Below are 18,701 nucleotides of genomic sequence, written 5' to 3'. Positions count from 1 at the left end.
AAACAGCATCCATCTTAAGATGGCTTGGGCTTAGAGGAATTTAAAAAAGAGGTCCAAGGGAGCTCCCGTTGTGGTTCAGCAGTAATGAACCCAACTAGGATCCACACAGGATGCGGGTTCGATCCCTGGCCTTGCTCAGTGGGTTAAGGATCTGGCATGGCTGTGAGCTGTGGTGTAGGTCGCAGATGAGGCTCAGATTCCCTGTTGCTGTGGCTATGGCATATGGCACTACAGCTTCAATTAGACCCCTAGCTTGGGAACTTTTACATGCCACAGGTGCAGCCCTAAAAAGCGGAAAAAAAAAAAAAAAAGTCCAGGCGTAAAGAAAGTAGAGGACCTTGGCTCTCAGCTCTTCCAAACCCCCGAAGCATGACTGGAGTGGAGTGGAGTGGAGCATTTCCTTCCCTTTCATTTCCAGGTGGAGATGAACCGCAAATTCCGCCTCCACCACCTCTACATCCAGGAGCGTGCGGGGACTTCCACTTACATTGACACGCGCACCGTGTTTCTGAGCAAGTACCTGAAGAAGGGCAACTACGTGCTTGTCCCCACCATGTTCCAGCATGGCCGCACCAGCGAGTTTCTCCTGAGAATCTTCTCCGAAGTGCCTGTCCAGCTCAGGTGCCATTTCCTCGGCCAGCCCTGCAAACTCCTGTTCTCTGCTTTGCACCCCGAGCCCTGACCCCCTAGGCCCCCTCCCCGCTAGGCAGACACGCAAATGGACAACTTGTTCAAGTCAAGACTTCAGTGAACCCATGGTGGGAGAAATATTTCCCAGCCTGGGGTGGGTGATGAGAAATTCCCCGGGGAGGGTCTGGGCTCCAGAGCTCTGAGCTACCATTTAAGGAGAACGGGTCTATAGCCTAAGCTTTTCCACTTATATTTTATCTTCTGTTCTCTGGCTGACTCGCTCCTCTCTGAAACAGCTGGCACTCCTCACTGCTCCTCTATTATGTTCTGAGCGCTGGGTCACCAAAGCCACCTTTTCACCCCAGCCCTGCCTCCTCTGATCTTTATCTGCTGGGCCTTAAAGCAAGGGGAAAGCAAAACATACTCGTAAAACATAAGCCCTGTCTGAGGAGGAATGGGCTAGGTTGCGCGGCATTTCATGTTTTTCAACAACAAGGTCTGCCTATCTCCTCATCAAAGGGCATTCGTCATCACGGACATGTCTTCTTTTTGATGTTCCAGGGAGCTGACTCTGGACATGCCCAAGATGTCCTGCTGGAATCTGGCTCGTGGCTACCCGAAGGTAGTCACCCAGATCACAGTGCACAGCGCTGAGGGCCTGGAGAAGAAGTATGCCAATGAAAGTAAGAACCGGAGTTCCGGTCGTGGCGCAGTGATTAACGAATCCGACTAGGAACCATGAGGTTGCGGGTTCGGTCCCTGCCCTTGCTCAGTGGGTTAACGATCCGGCGTTGCCGTGAGCTGTGGTGTAGGTTGCAGACGCGGCTCGGATCCCGCGTTGCTGTGGCTCTGGCGTAGGCCGGTGGCTACAGCTCCGATTGGACCCCTAGCCTGGGAACCTCCATGTGCCGCGGGAGCAGCCCAAGAAATAGCAAAAAGACAAAAAAAAAAGAAAGTAAGAACCACAGGGGTGTCTGGGAAAGCGAAATGCAGCACCACGCAGTGCAGAGATGGTTAGAAAAGATGGTCCCCGATGATGCTCGCCTGTGGTCATTCCAGTGTCAGGAAGTCCGGATGGCTGTCAACCATGGCAGAAAATGGGATATAAACTATTCTTATAGAAAGTGTAGGAATTCCCATGGTGGCTCAGTGGGTTAAGAACCTGATTAGCATCTGTGAGGATGCAAGCTCGATCTCTGGCCTTGCTCAGTGGGTTAAGGATCCGGCATTGCTGTGAGCTGCGGTGTAGGTCACAGACACGGCTTGGATCCAGCATTGCTGTGGCTCTGGCGTAGGTCGGCAGCTGCAGCTCCAATCTGACCCCTAGCCTGAGACCTTCCATATACTGCAGGTGTGACCCCCCCCCCCAGAAAAAAGGAAGTAGGAATCAAAGTCATTCTGGTACCTGGGTGCAGGTGTTATGCTGTTAGTCCCAGAATAGACTTAGTGAGATAGTTGCTTGACTATCTAGAAAGAGAACTTCAATCACTGTGTTAAAAATAAATGTGACTTTGTTGCAGCTGTAAACCCATATTTGGTCATCAAGTGCGGGAAGGAAGAAGTTCGTTCTCCCGTCCAAAAGAATACTGTTCACGCCATTTTTGACACCCAGGCCATATTCTACAGAAGGACCACTGACATTCCTATTATAGTGCAGGTAAGAATGTGGACAGGGATCCTCACGGTGGCTCATGTTCGGTACTAGGGTACTAGATGGTCCAAGGGCCTCACAGATGTCAAAGATACGAAGCCAGCCTTATCCTGGTTTTGTGTTTGTTTATTTGATACTCAAAGACACCTCCCACCAGACACCATCACTGACTTCCTTAATTGTCTCCCTCCTCAATATCCTCTCCTCTGTTTATTTCATTGTGAGCAGAAGCCCATGTGCTGGCAGAGACACGTGTTAAAATCCCATGTGGGGGAGCATGTGCCAGTTCAGATGCCCCTGATCAAGCCTGGTCAGGAAGGACCACTCTAGTCTGGCTGTTTTTTGGACTTAATGCTTCTGATCAGCTACTTTCAGGTGGCTATCTCGTAGGTCAAGATTGATCCTGAGCTTTCTTGCAGGCTTTTCATCTTTAGTCTTTGAGGTGCTCTCTCCTTAGCCAGAGAGGTATCAGGAAAGATCAGCTTTTGATTTTTTTTTTTTAAGGGCTGCACTCACAACAGATGAGAGTTCCCAGGCTAGGAGTCGAATCAGAGTCACAGCTACCGGCCTACACAACAGCCACAGCCATGCCAGATCTGAGCCGTGTCTGCAACCTACACCACAGCTCAGGGCAACACCAGATCCTTAACCCACTGAGCGAAGCCAGGGATTGAACCTGCATCCTCATGAGTGCTGGTCGGGTTCGTTACTGCTAAGCCACAACGGGAACTCCGGCCCTTGATTTCTTTTTTTCTTTCTTTTTTTTTTTTTTTTTTTTTTGTCTTTTTGCCATTTCTAGGGTCGCTCCCATGGCATATGGAGGTTCCCAGGCTAGGGGTCTAACGGAGGTACAGCTGCCAGCCTACACCAGAGCCACAGCAATGCAGGATCCAAGCCTCGTCTGCAACCTACACCACAGCTCATGGCAACGCCAGATCCTTAACCCACTGAGCAAGGCCAGGGATCAAACCCGCAACCTCATGGTTCCTAGTCGGATTCGTTAACCACTGCGCCACGACGGGAACTCCCTGGCCCTTGATTTTTAAAGAGACCTGCCTAAGCCTGGCATTAGGTTCTAGAGGCCACTGGGTAAGAGGGGTGCTCATCTTCACTCTCTAGAAGGCTACTCTCTTGTCTCTCCAGGTCTGGAACAGACGAAAATTCTGCGATCAGTTCTTGGGACAGGTAACTCTGGATGCCGACCCCAGTGACTGCCGTGATCTGAAGTCCCTGTACCTGCGTAAGAAGGGTGGCCCGACTGCCAAAGTTAAACAAGGCCACATCAGCTTCAAGGTTATTTCCAGTGATGACCTCACCGAGCTCTAAATCTCCAGCTCCAGAGAATTCTGACAGAGCTTTCCCATCTTTTAATTTTTCTGTCAGATGCTAGATCTTATCTAAGATTCTTAATCTTTTGAAAGAAAGAAATTCACAGTAATTAACTTTTCCTTTCTTCTGATCAGTTCCCCATACCTCCCGATCCGAGTAGCAGAAGTAGCTACATAACCTATATACCTCCAGCAGCTGGACAGGGGGAGGTGACAGTCCTATGTGGAGATCAGACAGATGTTTGGCCAGGACAGATCTCTAGGGCTTCCGGGGGTGAGAGTTAAGCAGGACAGCAACAATAGCCTGGACACCCTGCCGATGTCTTTGCTGTTTTCAGGTGCCCAATATAACTCCCCTGTAGGGCCTGTTGAGGAAGGAGAAGGGGTGCTCGAGGCCAAGCAGGTCTAGCCTGACATCCCAGCTCCCGCCTGAACGCTTACAGATGTCCCAGCAGCGTTTTACCCAGCAGCCAGAGCCTGTTTAGACGTCCCCAGCCCTTACCGCCACCACCGCCACCATCACCAGTCACCGCCTCCGGAGGAACTGGAGTCCTGCCCTCACCCAAGTCACCCCCCCACAGTAGGTTTTACCTTCATGTTGAGGAAGCTTCCTAGGTGCTTAATCAAGGGCCGGAGCTCGGCGAGGCTCAGACAGTGGGCAGGGCCCGAGCTCCAGCCCCAGTGGAAGCCAGCTGTGTGCCACACGAGGGAAAAGCGGAAGAAGCTGCAGTGGGAGACAAAGCCTCGGTCCCCCACCCATCCACACACACCTACACTCACACACGCGCACATGGGCGCGCACGAACTACCGTTCAGGCAGTCAGTGGGCAAGAGAAAGGAGGAATAAGGACCACACACACTGCAAGGATGCGAGAACTCCACCCAGGCCCAGTCCAGCCAGTTTGGGGCCCCTGACTGCAATGTGAAACCTCCTGCTGCTGCTAGGTTTATAAACAAGCCCCTTGTCCTGTGCCTCCTAATATCAGTGGTACTGAAGTCCCCATCTGGGGGCTTGAGACTCTGGGAGCCCAGCCCAGACGCCTCAAGCTTTTTTCTCTCAGTTTGGGAAGCTTCACTCCCTTGGGGGTGTTTGTGTGCCCTCTTGGTTTTTTTTTTGTTTGTTTGTTTGTTTTTGTTTTTTGGGTTTTTTTTTTTTTTTTTTGGTTCTTTCAGTCCTTCTATGGAATTTTCTCTGAAGTCAATCATTCTGAAATGTTCTTCCCTTCAGTTCATCTATCAGCATCCTACCCATCCTTCAAGGCCCAGCATAGATGCCACCTCCTCCATGAAGCCTTTCCCCACTGCCCCCACCCCCACCTCCTACAATATTTCAATGCTTCTGCAATGATGAATGAGATAAAATAGTTGTAGTCTTTAGTCTAGTCCAGCACGCAATCATTTAAAAAATTAATTTGTAGGATTTTCCTAGCACGCTCCTTCTCCTACCGTGTTCTTCAGTCTGTATAACTTCTGCGGTGCCTTCACCACACTGCCTTACGTAATCCGAACCACAATAAAATTCACATTCAATAAACTGACCAGTCTTTTTATATTTTCTTAAATTTCTTTGTCTTTTTTTTTTTTTCGTCTTTTTTTAGGGCCGCACCCGCGGCATATGGAGCTTCCCAGTCTAGGGGTCGAATTGGAGTTATAGCCGCCAGCCTACACCACAGCTCACGGCAACGCTGGATCCTTAACTCACTGAGCGAGGCCAGGGATCGAACCCACGTTGTCATGAGTACTAGTCAGGTTCATTAACTGCTGAGCCACAACGGGAACTCCCAAATGGACCAGTGTTGATGTGACTTGATGGCACAGGAGAGACAGCAAGAGTGGCCATCTGCTGAGACGCGTTTCTGGGCTCTTTGAGGTGGGGGTGGGGAGGTGTACTTAGTGCAGCCTGAGCCCAGGTACCAGTCTGATGGATGCTGAGGCCTTGGCTGCGTTCTGACAGTGTCACCCTTCAGGCAGGTGGGGGAGGGGTTGGTAGAATGGAGAGGGGGTCCTTTTCTCTTCCGTATTTAGGGATTGTTAGGTGGTATGGGTGGGCTCCGTGATTTTGAAACCCCCTCTGAGACCAGACTCAAGGCAAAGCTACGGTGGCCAGATTGTTCAAGGGCAGGCCTTCCAACAGGAGAAAATCCCAGTTCCTCTCCCTCAGCATATCCCTTAGAGCCGAACAGACGTGAGGACTTTGCTCGCTTATTTCCTCACCCGATTTGTCATCGGCCCCTTCTAGGATCGGCCAGCTAGGAGGGGAAGGCCTTCTTTTTCCTCCAGCTCTGCCTCCTGACAGGAAAGGATGCCCCAGGGCAGGGGAGGCACCTCCAAGCTCAATGGACCTGTCCTCAAGCACAGCCCTCATTCCCTGTCCCTGCAATACTAGCCTCGAACACACCGCGATGACATCTTAAACACAGACCTTGCCATGCGGGAGAGCTTTGTCAGACGTGATGTGTCCAATACAGATAATGTAATAGGTCTATACGGTCACCAGATGGCACTATGATATTACAATTAAGCTCCAGGGCGGCCCACTTTTAAGGATGAGATCTTTTTTTTTTTTTTTTTCTCCCAATAAAAAGAAGGAAAAAGAACACTTTTTGATTGTCTGCTATGGCAGACTCCATGCTCCATGCTCTCTATATGTGATCTCCTTTTAATTCACATTAACCACCGCATGAACTGCCATTATCCCTGTTTGTCAAAGGTAAGGAAATGAAGGAACAAAGATAAATAACAGATTTCCCACGCTTATAACAGAGAGGGTAAATAACATATAAATGACAAGGTGGTGAGTCAGTCATCATGTAACGATCATGCATCAGATAATCATGTCTATGGGACTCCTAAACCTGGACCTTTTCCATGAAAATATGCTGTCCCCAAGAAAGTGGTGACTTCTGCCCTACAGATGTGGTACCAGATGTGTGTCCACGATACGGTATCAAGAACTCTGAAAACAGCACACCAAAGGGTTCTCGCAGAGGCTTTTTTAAAAATGAAAGTTGAGTTCATTTACAATGCTCTGTCAATTTTTGCTGTATAGCAAAGTGACCCAGTCATACGTATCTATACATTCTACATTCTTTTGCTTCTCAACGTCTTTCCCTCTCTAACTCACACACACACACACATACGCTGATGTCCACACACCTATAGTGTGGAGGTAGATCTCGTCTTCCCAAAAGGAATCCAGTGCACTAATATGTATCAATGTGTATTGGATAACAACATAAATGACGCTCAAAATAATTATGCTGAGTGAAAGAAGACAGAAAAAAAGCAGGGGTACATCCTGCCTGGTTCCATTCGTATAAAATCTTGAAAATGCAAACTACTCTACCTGAGGAGGCAGGGAGGGAAGATAGGAAAGGAATATAAAGTGACTTGAGGAAAGTTTGGGGACTAATGATTGGACTCATTATCTCGGAACTACTGTGTATCTTCATTGTTGAGGTGGTTACATGACTCTACACATCTCTCAAAATTAATTGACTTTTACTACACATCAACTTTTAAGAAGCAAAGCCTTATAACCACTTGATCATGCCCTACTAATCTTTTAAAATTTCATAGCTATTGTATCCGAATACATTAACAGTTCCTCCAGACAATGTTACAATTTTTGCTTTCAACAGTCTTACCTATTTTAAAGAACTTAAGGGGGGAAGGAAATAGGATTTTATATTTACTAGTTCTGTTTCACTTCTTTATTCCTGAAGTTCCAAGATTCTCTTTGGTATCGTTTATAGACACCCTGAAGAAGTTCCTTTAGTATTTCTTCCAGAGCTGTTAATGCATTCTCTTAGTATCTATTCATCTGAGAATATCTTTATTTTGCCTTCATTTCTGAAGAATATTTTTGCTGGATATAGGACTCACATTTGGTAGTTTTGTCTTTTCAGCAATTTAAAGACATAGTTCCTTTGTCTTCTGCCCTCCATGGTTTCTGATGAAAAAGCCACAGGATTTCAAATTCTTGTTACATAGATCATGTGTCACTTTCCTCTAGCTGTTCTCAAGATTTTTCTCTATCTTTAGTGTTCATCTGTGTTCTTATCTGTCTAGGAGTGATTTTCTTTGTGTTCATACAGTTTGGAGTTCCCTGCCTTCTTGGATGCATAAATAGTTGTCTCTAATCAAATTTGGGGAAGGTTTCAGCAGGTGTTTATTCAAAAATTACTTTCTGGACCAATTCTTTTTCTGTTCCCTCTGGACTTTTAGGAACATGAATATTAGACCTTTTTATATTGTCCCAGAGATCCTGGAAGCTCTGTTCAATTTCTTTTCATTTTGCAGTTGGTGTAATTTAACAATTTTAATTTAAAAGAATCTGCGTAGAGCGAATGACTTGATAGAAATAAGCACAGAGACCTATTGGATCGCAAGGAGGTACACCCAATCCCAGGGGTCAAGGAAAGCTTTCTGGAAAGGGTGCTGCCGAAGCTGAATCCTGATGGATGAATACAACTGGCCAAATGAAGTAGGGAGGGACCTGCAGTTAGAGGCAGCGAGAATGATGCGTGCAAGTGCAGGGACTTGCAAGGGAGCGTGAAAGGTTTTTTAAAAAACAATTAGTTACAGTTGAAACATACGATGCTAAAGTGGGAAGGATGAAAGATGATGTTTGAGGAGTAAATGGAACAAATCACGAGAGGGCCTATATTTCAGGATGAGGATTTTTGACTCAACCAATCCTGATGACAACTGGGAAAGAAGAAAAACTTTCTAAAAGTGTGACTGGAGTTTCTTTTTCCTTCTTTTTGCTTTTCTGAATTTTCTCAGGTTTCTATACTGGACATGTTTCACTGTTTAATCGTCACAGCTTTAGTAAACATTTAATCGATGTATCCTACAACTCACCAATTTAAAGTGTGCAATTCAGTGGTTTCTGGCATATGTACAGAGCTGAGCAACAATCACCACAATCAATTTTAGAACAATTTCATTACTTCCAAAAAGAAACCCTGTACTTCCCCACTTCCTCCTAATCCCCTTCTCCTCCAATTTAGGAAACCACTAATCTATTTTCTGTGTCTATGGATTTGCCTATTCTGGACCTTTCATACAAATGGAATCATATGAAGTGTGGCTTTTTGTGTTTGACTTCTTTTATTTGGCACAATATTTCCAGTGTTCTTCTATACTGTAGCACAGATTCTTACCTCATTTCATTTCCAGATAATATTTAATCATACATACATACCACATTTTATCTATTCACTCACCAGTTGATGGACACTTGGGTTGCTTTCCCTTGATGGCTGTTATGAATAACACGGTTGTGAACATTTGTGTACACGTTTTTTTTTTTTTGTGGGGACATTTATTTTCAGTTCTCTTGGGTGTGTAACAATGGATGGAATTGCTATATCACATGGTAGGTCTATGCCTAACCTTTTGAGTAACTGACAGATTGTTTTTCAAAGCAGCTGCATCATTTTGCATTCTCACCAGATAGTGTATAAGGGTTCCAATTTCTCCACATCCTTGCCACCACTTGTTTTTTCTTTTGTTTTGTTTTTTGTTTTTTTGGTTTTTTTTGCTTTTTAGGGCCACACCCATGGTATTTGGAGGTTCCCAGGCTAGGGGGTCAAATCAGAGCTACAGCTGCCAGCCTAGGCCACAGCCACAGCAACACCAGATACCGAGCTGCATCTGCGACCTACACCACAGCTCATGGCAATGCTGGATCCTTAACCCACTGAGCGAGGCCAGGGATAGATCGAACCTGCAACCTCATGGTTCCTAGTCGGATTCGTTAACCACTGAGCCACGGGAACTCCCAACACTTGTTATTATCTGTCTTCTTAATTACATCTATCCTAGTGATCGATCATTGTGGTTTTGATTTGTCTTTTTCTGATGACTAATAATGTTGAGCATGTTTTGTTTTGTTTTGTTTTTCGCCTTTTTGCCTTTTCTAGGGCCGCTCCCGCGGCATATGAAGGTTCTCAGGCTAGGGATCGAATTGGACCCATAGCCACCGGCCTATGCCAGAGCCACAGCAGCACGGAATCCGAGCCGCATCTGCGACCTACACCACAGCTCACGGCAACACCGGATCCTTCACCCACTGAGCAAGGCCAGGGATCAAACCTGCAACCTCATGGTTCCTAGTCGGATTCATTAACCACTGCGCCACGACGGGAACTCCTGTTGAGCATGTTTTTATATGTGCTTATTGGCCATTTGTACATTTTTTTGGGAAAAATGTCTATTCAACTCTTTTGTGCATTTTTAATTGGGTTATTTTTCTTTTCATTATTGAGTTGTAGGTATTGTTTATAGATTCTGGATCTAATTCATTTAATAGATATGTGATTTGCAAATATTTTCTCCAATTCTGTGGGTTGCTTTTTCTATTTTTTCCTTCTTTCTTTCCTCTTTTTTTTTTTTTCTTTTTAGGGCCTCACCCAAAGTGTATGGAAATTCCCAGGCTAGGGGTTGAATTGGAGATGCAGCCGCCAGTCTACACCACAGCCACAGCAATGCCAAATCCCAGCCCTGTCTGTCACCTACACCACAGCTCACGGCAACACCAGATCCTTAACCCACTGAGCGAGGCCAGGGACTGAACCTGCAACCTCATGGATACTAGTCAGGTGTCACCACTGAGCCACAATGGGAACTCCACTTTTTCTATTTCTTGATGGTGTTCTTTGAAAGAAAAAAGTTTTTAATTTTGGTGATGTCCAGTGTATCTATTTTTCTTTTGTTGCTTATGGTTTTGTTATGATATTGAAGAAACCATGGTTTAATCCAGGGTTGCAAGATTTATGTCATGTCTTCTTCTAAGAGTTTTGATGTTTTAGCTCCTATGTGTAGGCCTTTGACGTCTTTTCAGTTAATTTTTGTATATGATGTAAAGCAAGGGTCCAAATTCATATTTTTTTTTTCTTTTTTGTCTTTTTTGCCATTTCCTGGGCCGCTCCCGCGGCATATGGAGGTTCTCAGGCTAGGGGTCTAATCAGAGCTATAGCCACCGGCCTACGCCAGAGCCACAGCAACGCGGGATCCGAGCCGCGTCTGCAACCTACACCACAGCTCACGGCAACGCCAGATCGTTAACCCACTGAGCAAGGGCAGGGATCGAACCCGCAACCTCATGGTTCCTAGTCGGATTCGGTAACCACTGTGCCACGAAGGGAACTCCCAAATTCATATTTTTGCATGTGGAAATCCAGTTGTCCCAGCACCATTTGTTGAAAAGACTCTTCTTTCTGCCATGTATAATTTTGGCACTCTTACTGCAAACCGATTGACCACAAGTGTATGGGTTTATTTCTGGGCTGTCAATTCTATTTCATTTATCTATAAGTCTATCTTTACATCATTACTACACTGTTTTGACTACTGAAGTTTTGCAGTCCATTTTAAAATCAGGAATGGGGGACTTCCAGTTTTGCTCTTCCTTTTCAAGATTGTTTTGGCTATTCTAGATCTCTTGCACTTCCATGTACAGTTTAGGATAAGATTGTAATTTCTGGAAAGAGCTAGCTGGGATTTTGACAGGGATTGCTTTAAATGTGTAGATCAACTTGGGTCATACTGCCATCTGTAAATGTTAAATAGCATTTAACTTAACATCAAAATGAACATGAGCCGTGCATTGCTTTTTAGATAAAAGCTAAACTAATATTATTTGTTTATAAAATGGTGCAATAACCCCATTTAAGGCCCCTCTTTCAGGGTTGTTTCTAACCGGTCCTTCAGAAACAGAAACAAAGACCTTGCTATCAGAACTGGGCCATATCAAAAAGGGACAGCTCTGACTCCAAGGACCCTCGTTTTGCAGACTCACTCTTCATACGGTCTCAGGCTGGGCAAGGGTAGAAGAAAACTAACATTTATCAAGAGCATCATACTGTTTGCTGAGTCCTGTGCCCTGCATTTCCCCACAACATGGTTTCATTAAAACTTTACAATGAGCTTTTTACATCAGTGTAACTAGTCCAGTTTTGCAGATGATGAAGGGGAAGCCTGGGGAGGTTAAGAAGTTGGATCAAACTCACTGAGCTTTTAGGTGGCAGAGGTGGGATTTGAGTTAAAGTTGTTCTAACTCCAGAGCCTCTAATACGCCCACTGTTCCCATGCCCCGAGACCACTGACAGTAGGAAAACATCTGTCAAACCCCTTTTTAATCCTGTTTCCCAGACGTAGTAGAGAGGTTTCATCTCCTTTCTCTAGACCTTCTTGGGGTGTTGAGTTGCTCCCAGATTCTCCTTGCAGATGTTGAAGGTCACAAGGGAAGTCTGTAGTCTGTGCCCAGGATCATATCCCTGCTGACTTGGACTCTGGCACTGTGCATCTCTCCAGTGGAGCTCTGTCCAGAGAAGGGCATTGCCTTTTGCCCCAGGGCTGGACTTATAGCCAAACCAACAACATTCATACTTGTGGATTTCAGTGTAGACCTTTTCACTTGGTAAAAACATGTGGGATAAAGCTCCCAGCGACAATTGTGCAAAGAGCCCATTTTTCCCTGTAGTGGAAGATTTCTGTGTGTCTAGCTCTAGACCACTATAGGGCTATTTCCAAGGATTCCAAATATATTTAATCCATCCAGGTTATTGGTCAAGATCATACTTTCTTGAGCATTAAGATGAGAGGAGAGTTAGCTTACCTTCCAGGATGGGAGCTGGCCCGCAGCAATTGGAAGGGCAAATTCCGACACCGTGAAATAGAGAACACCACCTGATTTTTCTGAATGTTGCCCAGGTAGGCAAGCCTCAGCTAGGACGTTTGGTAGGTTGGGTGTAATAAAGTCATTTTCAACTTAAAATATTTTCAACTTGCAATGGGTTTTTATTATTATTATTATTATTTTGCATTTTAGGGCTGCACCTGCGGCATATGGAGGTTCCCAGGCTAGGGATCTAATCGAAGCTGCAGATGCCAACCTATACCAGAGCCACAGCAATGCCAGATCCCATCCACATCTGCAACCTACACCACAGCTCATGGCAACACCAGATCCTTAACCCACTGAGCGAGGCCAGGGATCGAACCCGCAACCTCATGGTTCCTAGTTGGATTCATTTCCACTGCACTACAGTGGGAACTCCCAACTTTCCATAGGTTTATTGGAATGCAACCCCACCATAAGTTGAGGAAGGCCAGTTGTTTTTATTCAGACAGTTTCATTGAAGTATAACAAATACAATAAGATTGCTTGATTTTAATTGCACGATTCAGTTATGGGTCAACTATGTCTTATAAGAATGCTGTAATGCCTTCTGCTAAAATAAATGGAAATAGTTGGATCTTTCCCAAGAGTACTGTCTTATGGCTTTAAGAGTGTCACACAATGGATTTGGCAATATAAGAAGAGGAAAGATTTGCTAACTATTAAAGAACTGGTTATTTCAGCCAAGATGGGTGAGGACTTGAAATACAAATGTGACACAAGGCTTGCTTTGCATAGCACAAGATTTCACTAATACGGAAAGCATAACTGGATGCTATCTCCAGATGCAAGCCATCAGCTTTAGCAAAGATTTCTTGCTTTTGCATGTAGATGGGGGGGAAATTGGGTGTATACTCAGACCTTGCACACACTTCACCACCCAGGGCCCTCCCAGTCTGGTCCCACATGGGACCAGAAGGTCTCTAACAATGGTTACCATCTTATGGGTGAAACATTCCTCTGCATTTAGATTGTCAAAGTTCACTCAGGGCAGTGGCTACTAACTGAAGGCATTCCAGTTGGCTAGGATAGCTTTGCAAGCTAATAATAATAATAATATACCATTTATTGAGTTCCTACTATGTGACCAAATGAACATTTCGATATAACTTTTTCATTCATCACATCTCCGTAATGTATATCTATCCTCTTTTTATAATTGAAACTCACCCTGAAGGTGTGGTGTATATACATATATTGTGAGGGACTATTACTCAGACATAAAAAGTGATGAAATTCTTCCATTTGAAACAACGTGAATGGACCTGACAGATATTATGTTTAGTGAAATAAGTCAGAGAAATACAAGTATTACGTGTTATCCCTTATTTATGGAATCTAAAAAAATAAAACAAACAAATGTATATAACAAAACAGAAACAGACTCGCAGATAATAGAGAACTAGTGGTTACCAGTGAGGAGAGGGAAGGGCGGAGGGGCAGGATAGGGTAGGGGATTAAGAGCTACAAACTACTACATATCAAATAAATAAGCTACAAGGATATATTGTACAGCACAGGGAATAGAGCCAATATTTTACAATAATGATAAATGAAGGTCAATCTATAAAAATATTGAATAACTAGGAAACTAATCACACCTGAAACTAATATAATAATGTAAATCAACTGTAGTTCAGTAAGAACAAAATAGAAAAACAAAACAACAACAAACAACAAAACAACCAAAAAAAGAGAAGTGAAATGCAATTCTAGCTCTGAAATCTAAACTCTTAATCCCATATAAGCCTAAGAGGGGGTCCCATAATTTAAGAGATTCGAGTGAATCGACAGAACATAGTCCAGTCTAGTTGACACAAGAACAAAAGAGGTGGTGGGAGCCAGGATGGAGTGTTTTTGGTACTGGGTTGCTATCTGACTAGTAATGACAAGTTTACTCTCATTATTTTATTTTTAGTGGGAAACCCCACTATCCAGAGACTTCTTCTAGGGGAGAGAAAGTGAAAGGTATGGGAACTTAAGAAGCTCGTGGAATATATAGCTAAAGTAGGATCTACTAGAAACATATAGACCGCTGCCCCTTTGGCATGTTGTTGCAAACTCGAATGGAAGAAGCACCAGTGCGATGGCGGAGTATGATGTCAGGAGCTGCATGAAGGGGTGCCTCCCTGGTGACCCCCAAATGATTGCTCTATCTATGAATAGGGAGAAAAATGGGTGAAATGATCACAGCGGACCACAGTATATACTCCAGCCATAGGCAATTAAGGGAAAGCCACTGGGCCACCGTCCACATATGCTGGGTGGCAAAGTAAAGGCCTCTCCAGGCAGGGTTCATCCCTTTACTTCTTAAACACTTAGAGTCTGAAGAGCCAAAGTTGTCCTCGGCCTGGCTCCTGCAGCTGCAGGTGCCAGCTCAGGTGTAGCCAGGTACATGACAACGACGTACAACATGATCAGACATTATTCATTACAGTCCGTGTGTGCGGGGAGGTGGGTTATGGGTATGTGTGTGGGTGGGTGTGGCCTCCTTTACTTGTGACATCAAGATGGTGACAGAAATGTTGGTGGGAAACCTGAAGACCTGAGAAAATGAGGTGGGCAAACGGAGGTGGGCGCACGGCATCTTATGAAGCCTGCGGCCATGTGCTGAACCTCACCTTTCGCATCAGAGAAACAGTGGTTCCTGGAAGGTCAGAGAGAGTGCAAAGGCCCAGCACGGCCAACATCGCATCCTTCATGGTACAGATGTTAGCGCAGATGACGTCAAGGCTTGGACTTCCTTAATAACCTATAAAATGCTATGATTCATACACAGGTTGAAGGCGGGCTTAAGGTAGGTGTTAATTACGCTCGCAGGGATACAGATCACAAATTAGAAAAGATTGTAGGAGTGTACCATAGAGCTCAAGAAAAAGGGTTGCATTGATTCTGGAATTGATGCTTTTTCTTTCTTTCTTTTTTTTTTTTAATGAAAATATAGTTGATTTACAATGTTGTACCAATTTCTGCTGTACAGCAGTGACCCAGTCATATATATATATATATATATATATATATATATATATATATATACACATTCTTTGTCTCATATCATCCCCATCATGTTCTAGCCCAGAGATTGGACCCAGTTCCCCATGTTATACAGTAGGACCTCATTGCCCATCCATTCTAAATGTAATAGTTTCCATAGAATTGATGGTTTTGATCCTTGTATGAGTGCTCATGAAAGGGAAATGTTTCAGGTCGCAGATGTTTATCCCGGGACCGTGGGTCTTTCCTTTTTTCTTTTTAGGGCCTCACCCACAGCATATGGAAGTTCCCAGGCTAGGGGTCAAATTGGAGCTACAGCCTACACCACAGTTCATGGCAACGCCGGATCCTTAACCCACTGAGCAAAGCCAGGGATCCAACCTGCGTTTCCGCGGATGCTGGTCAGATTCGTTTCCGCCAAGCCACAATGGGAACTCCCCCATGGGCTATTCTGATGTTAATACACATGCCTGGGTCTTTGGTAAACATATTACTCTAAGTGGTATCCACGTTGCTCTGTCCTGGGAGAGGAATCTTTAATGGCATTGAAAAATTCATGAATGAATCTTCTTGCAGGAGCGTCTTGAGGTTGTCCTCCAGTGTGGGGGATAAAACCCTTATTGCTGGGTATTTGGTTACATTGGTCTGCACTTTATGTGGTACCTGCATAATTTTGATGCCAGATATGTTGATGAGGTTGATGATAACATATGGAATCCAGATAGTATCTGCTGAAGGACTTAGAAGACTATATTGCAAACTGGGACAATATCGTCTTTTTTTCTTTTTTTTGCTTTCCAGGGCAGCAACCGCAGCATATGGAGGTTCCCAGGCTAGGGGTCGAATTGGAGCTGCACCTGCCAGCCTACACCACAGTCACAGCAATGGGGGGATCTGAGCCGCATCTGTGACCTACACCTCAGCTCACAGCAATGCTGGAACCTTAACCCACTGAGCAAGGCCAGGGATTGAACCCATATCCTCATGGATACTACTCGGGTTCTTAACCTGCTGAGCCCAACAGGAACTGCCAATATTGTCTTTTCTACAGTCAAGTCTTTTTTTTTTTTAAATAGAGCATCACTTTTACTGTACAGCAGAAATTGATGTAACACTGTAAATCAACTATATTTAATGAAAATAAAATTAAAGATAAAATAAAAAATTGTATAGTTAAGTCTTATGATTGAAATGTCCTGAAAGCAGATTATGACATAGGCACTTGTGCTTCAGGTGAAAACAGCTTCCCAAATACAATACACCCCAGGAGTTCCCGTCATGGCTCAGTGGTTAAGGAACCCGACGAGTAACCATGAGGTCGTGGGTTTGATCCCTGCCCTTGCTCAGTGGGTTAAGAATCTGGCGTTGCCATGAGCTGTGGTGTAGGTCGCAGACGCGGCTCGGATCCCGTGTTGCTGTGACTCTGGCGTAGGCCGGAGGCTACAGCTCTGATTAGACCCCTAGCCTGGGAACCTCCACATGCTGCGGGAGTGGCCCCAGTAAAGGCAAAAAGACAAAAAACAAAGCAAAACAAAACAAAACACATTGTTTCTCTTTATGAATTTTATTCTCATGCAACACCATAAGCTGAGGAGCCAGTCAATCCATGCCCACAGGGAAGAACACTTGGGCAATGATATTTGAGCTCCCACCTCCCCAGGGAAGCCTCAGAAGGGCCTGAAGAGATGGTGGGTTCTCTGGCTACCTAAAATGGGCAGGATGAGGGACAGGGGGATTTAAGTTAGGGAGGACCTTCTTGGTACCACAGTAATGAATAGTTGGGGGTGGAAGTGGATGGGGGCATGAGATCCAGCCTGCCTCCTATCTCCTTGCCAGGACCTCAGAAGTGTCATGGGGGAGGTATCAAGCCATCTGTTGCTTTTCTTATGGGAAATTTTATTGGGGTAACTGCAGATCCACGTGGAGTTGTTAGATTCCTTTACCATTTTCCCCAGTGGTAATAGACTCTTGCTTCATACTTCATGGGAGTGCATATCCCTAGGAAACAGGGTGAGGGCATGCTAGTTAAAATATTAAAGTCCATGAAGAATGGGGCCTAGCTGCCATTTTCCTTTTTATTCCAAGGAGGGTTGCTTGGGGGGAATAAATGGAGAATTTGCAAAGGAGTGACTGTAGCAAATGCTGCAGATCAATGTCTGCGGAAGGCGGAGGGTCTGGAAGGGGCCGGGCTATGCACTGGTTGATCTGACAAGTCCCAGGAAGGGAGAGGGGAAGACCAAGGCCAGACTTATCCCCTGTTTCAGTGAGGTGCCAGAACTGGAAAAAGAACCATCAAATCGGAGTTTCCTTCGTGGCTTAGCAGTTAACGAATCCGACTAGGATCCATGAGGATGCGGGTCCGATCCCTGGCCTCACTCAGTGGCTTAAGGATCTGGTGTTGCCGTGAGCTGTGGTGTACGTCGCAGACATGGCTTGGATCCCATGTTGCTGTGGCTGTGGCTTGGCCAGCGGCTACAGCTCCAATTGGACCCCTAGCCTGGGAACCTCCATATGCCATGGGTGCGGCCCTGGAAAAGGCAAAAAAAAAAAAACAACCCCAACCATCACATGGGTCCAAAGATAGGGAAGAACCAGTTGATTTCATGGGACAGGTTTCTGCTGTTGGATATGGAAGAGAAAACAAGTGAAAAGAAACCTGCTATGAAACTGTAAGAGGAGGAGTCACCCCAGTGCCCTCCCCAGAGGCCACTAGCACCAGGGACTGGTGTGGCTATTGAAGACACAGATAGACACAGATCAGTGGAGTGGCAAGCAGAGTCACAATGGGAAAATGGCATTGGTACAGGATTAGCAGGAGGCAGTGGTAGCAGTGGGGCTTGACGCAGGCATATGGAAAGCCACCAGATGCCACCCCAGTGTCTGGAGGCCAGGGCCCCATGGGATGTAGAGAACAAACACAGTGTACGAGGCACATCAGGTATTTCATCCCCCTTCCCCCACTTCAGTAGGTCAGGAACCTAGACGAGGCTTGAGTTCCAGCAACTGAGCTAGCGGGGCCGAGCTGCGGCATAAAGACATTTATCTTTCTTTGGAACCCCGTTCCTTCAAGTTGTTTTGACAAAGGAAATGCCTTTGAAATTTTCTTTTCCAATGGAAGACATTGCTAATGTGCTAACACATAAAAAGTATTTCTACCTTATTTGATAGGCGTAGAAAAATACCAGGAGGCACCCTGTCAATCCAAGTTGGAAGGCTATGAAGCTACTAGCAGGAGAGGCAACACCGTAATTCATGCATGTGGCAGCGGAGAACTTAGGAAAAGGCTAGCTACTCATTTAGTTGCCCATTCATACGTACTGAAACGCCTCTTTTGCCCTCAACACCGAGATTCAGTGAGGAATAAAGCTTGCACGTAAATCTAGTGAACTAAAAAACGATCACATAGCAT

The 18,701-nt window shown here is 45.2% G+C and overlaps 1 protein-coding gene across 3 annotated transcripts in view; it reads left to right on the top strand.

The window, feature by feature from the left end:
* CAPN6 (calpain 6) overlaps positions 1-5,143 on the top strand; it is a 29,336-nt gene extending 24,193 nt beyond the window's left edge. For 2 of the 3 annotated variants that reach the window (XM_003135318.6, XM_021080095.2), the window contains exons 10-13: positions 419-621; positions 1,192-1,313; positions 2,151-2,287; positions 3,425-5,143. In XM_003135318.6, the coding sequence (XP_003135366.1) occupies positions 419-621; positions 1,192-1,313; positions 2,151-2,287; positions 3,425-3,607 (645 nt within the window). In that variant the 3' untranslated portion in view covers positions 3,608-5,143. Of the gene's footprint in view, positions 1-139; positions 312-418; positions 622-1,191; positions 1,314-2,150; positions 2,288-3,424 lie in introns of those variants that run through there. The other variant, XR_014834600.1, reaches the window with a different exon arrangement.
* The last annotated feature ends 13,558 nt before the right edge of the window (positions 5,144-18,701 follow it).

Source organism: Sus scrofa, chromosome X, assembly GCF_054392235.1.
Source record: "Sus scrofa isolate SSC_HxYL_T2T_F1_AM1 chromosome X, Sscrofa_HxYL_maternal_Yorkshire_Landrace_v2.0, whole genome shotgun sequence".
Taxonomy (NCBI): domain Eukaryota; kingdom Metazoa; phylum Chordata; class Mammalia; order Artiodactyla; family Suidae; genus Sus; species Sus scrofa.
This window is presented reverse-complemented; position numbering and strand designations above follow the sequence as displayed.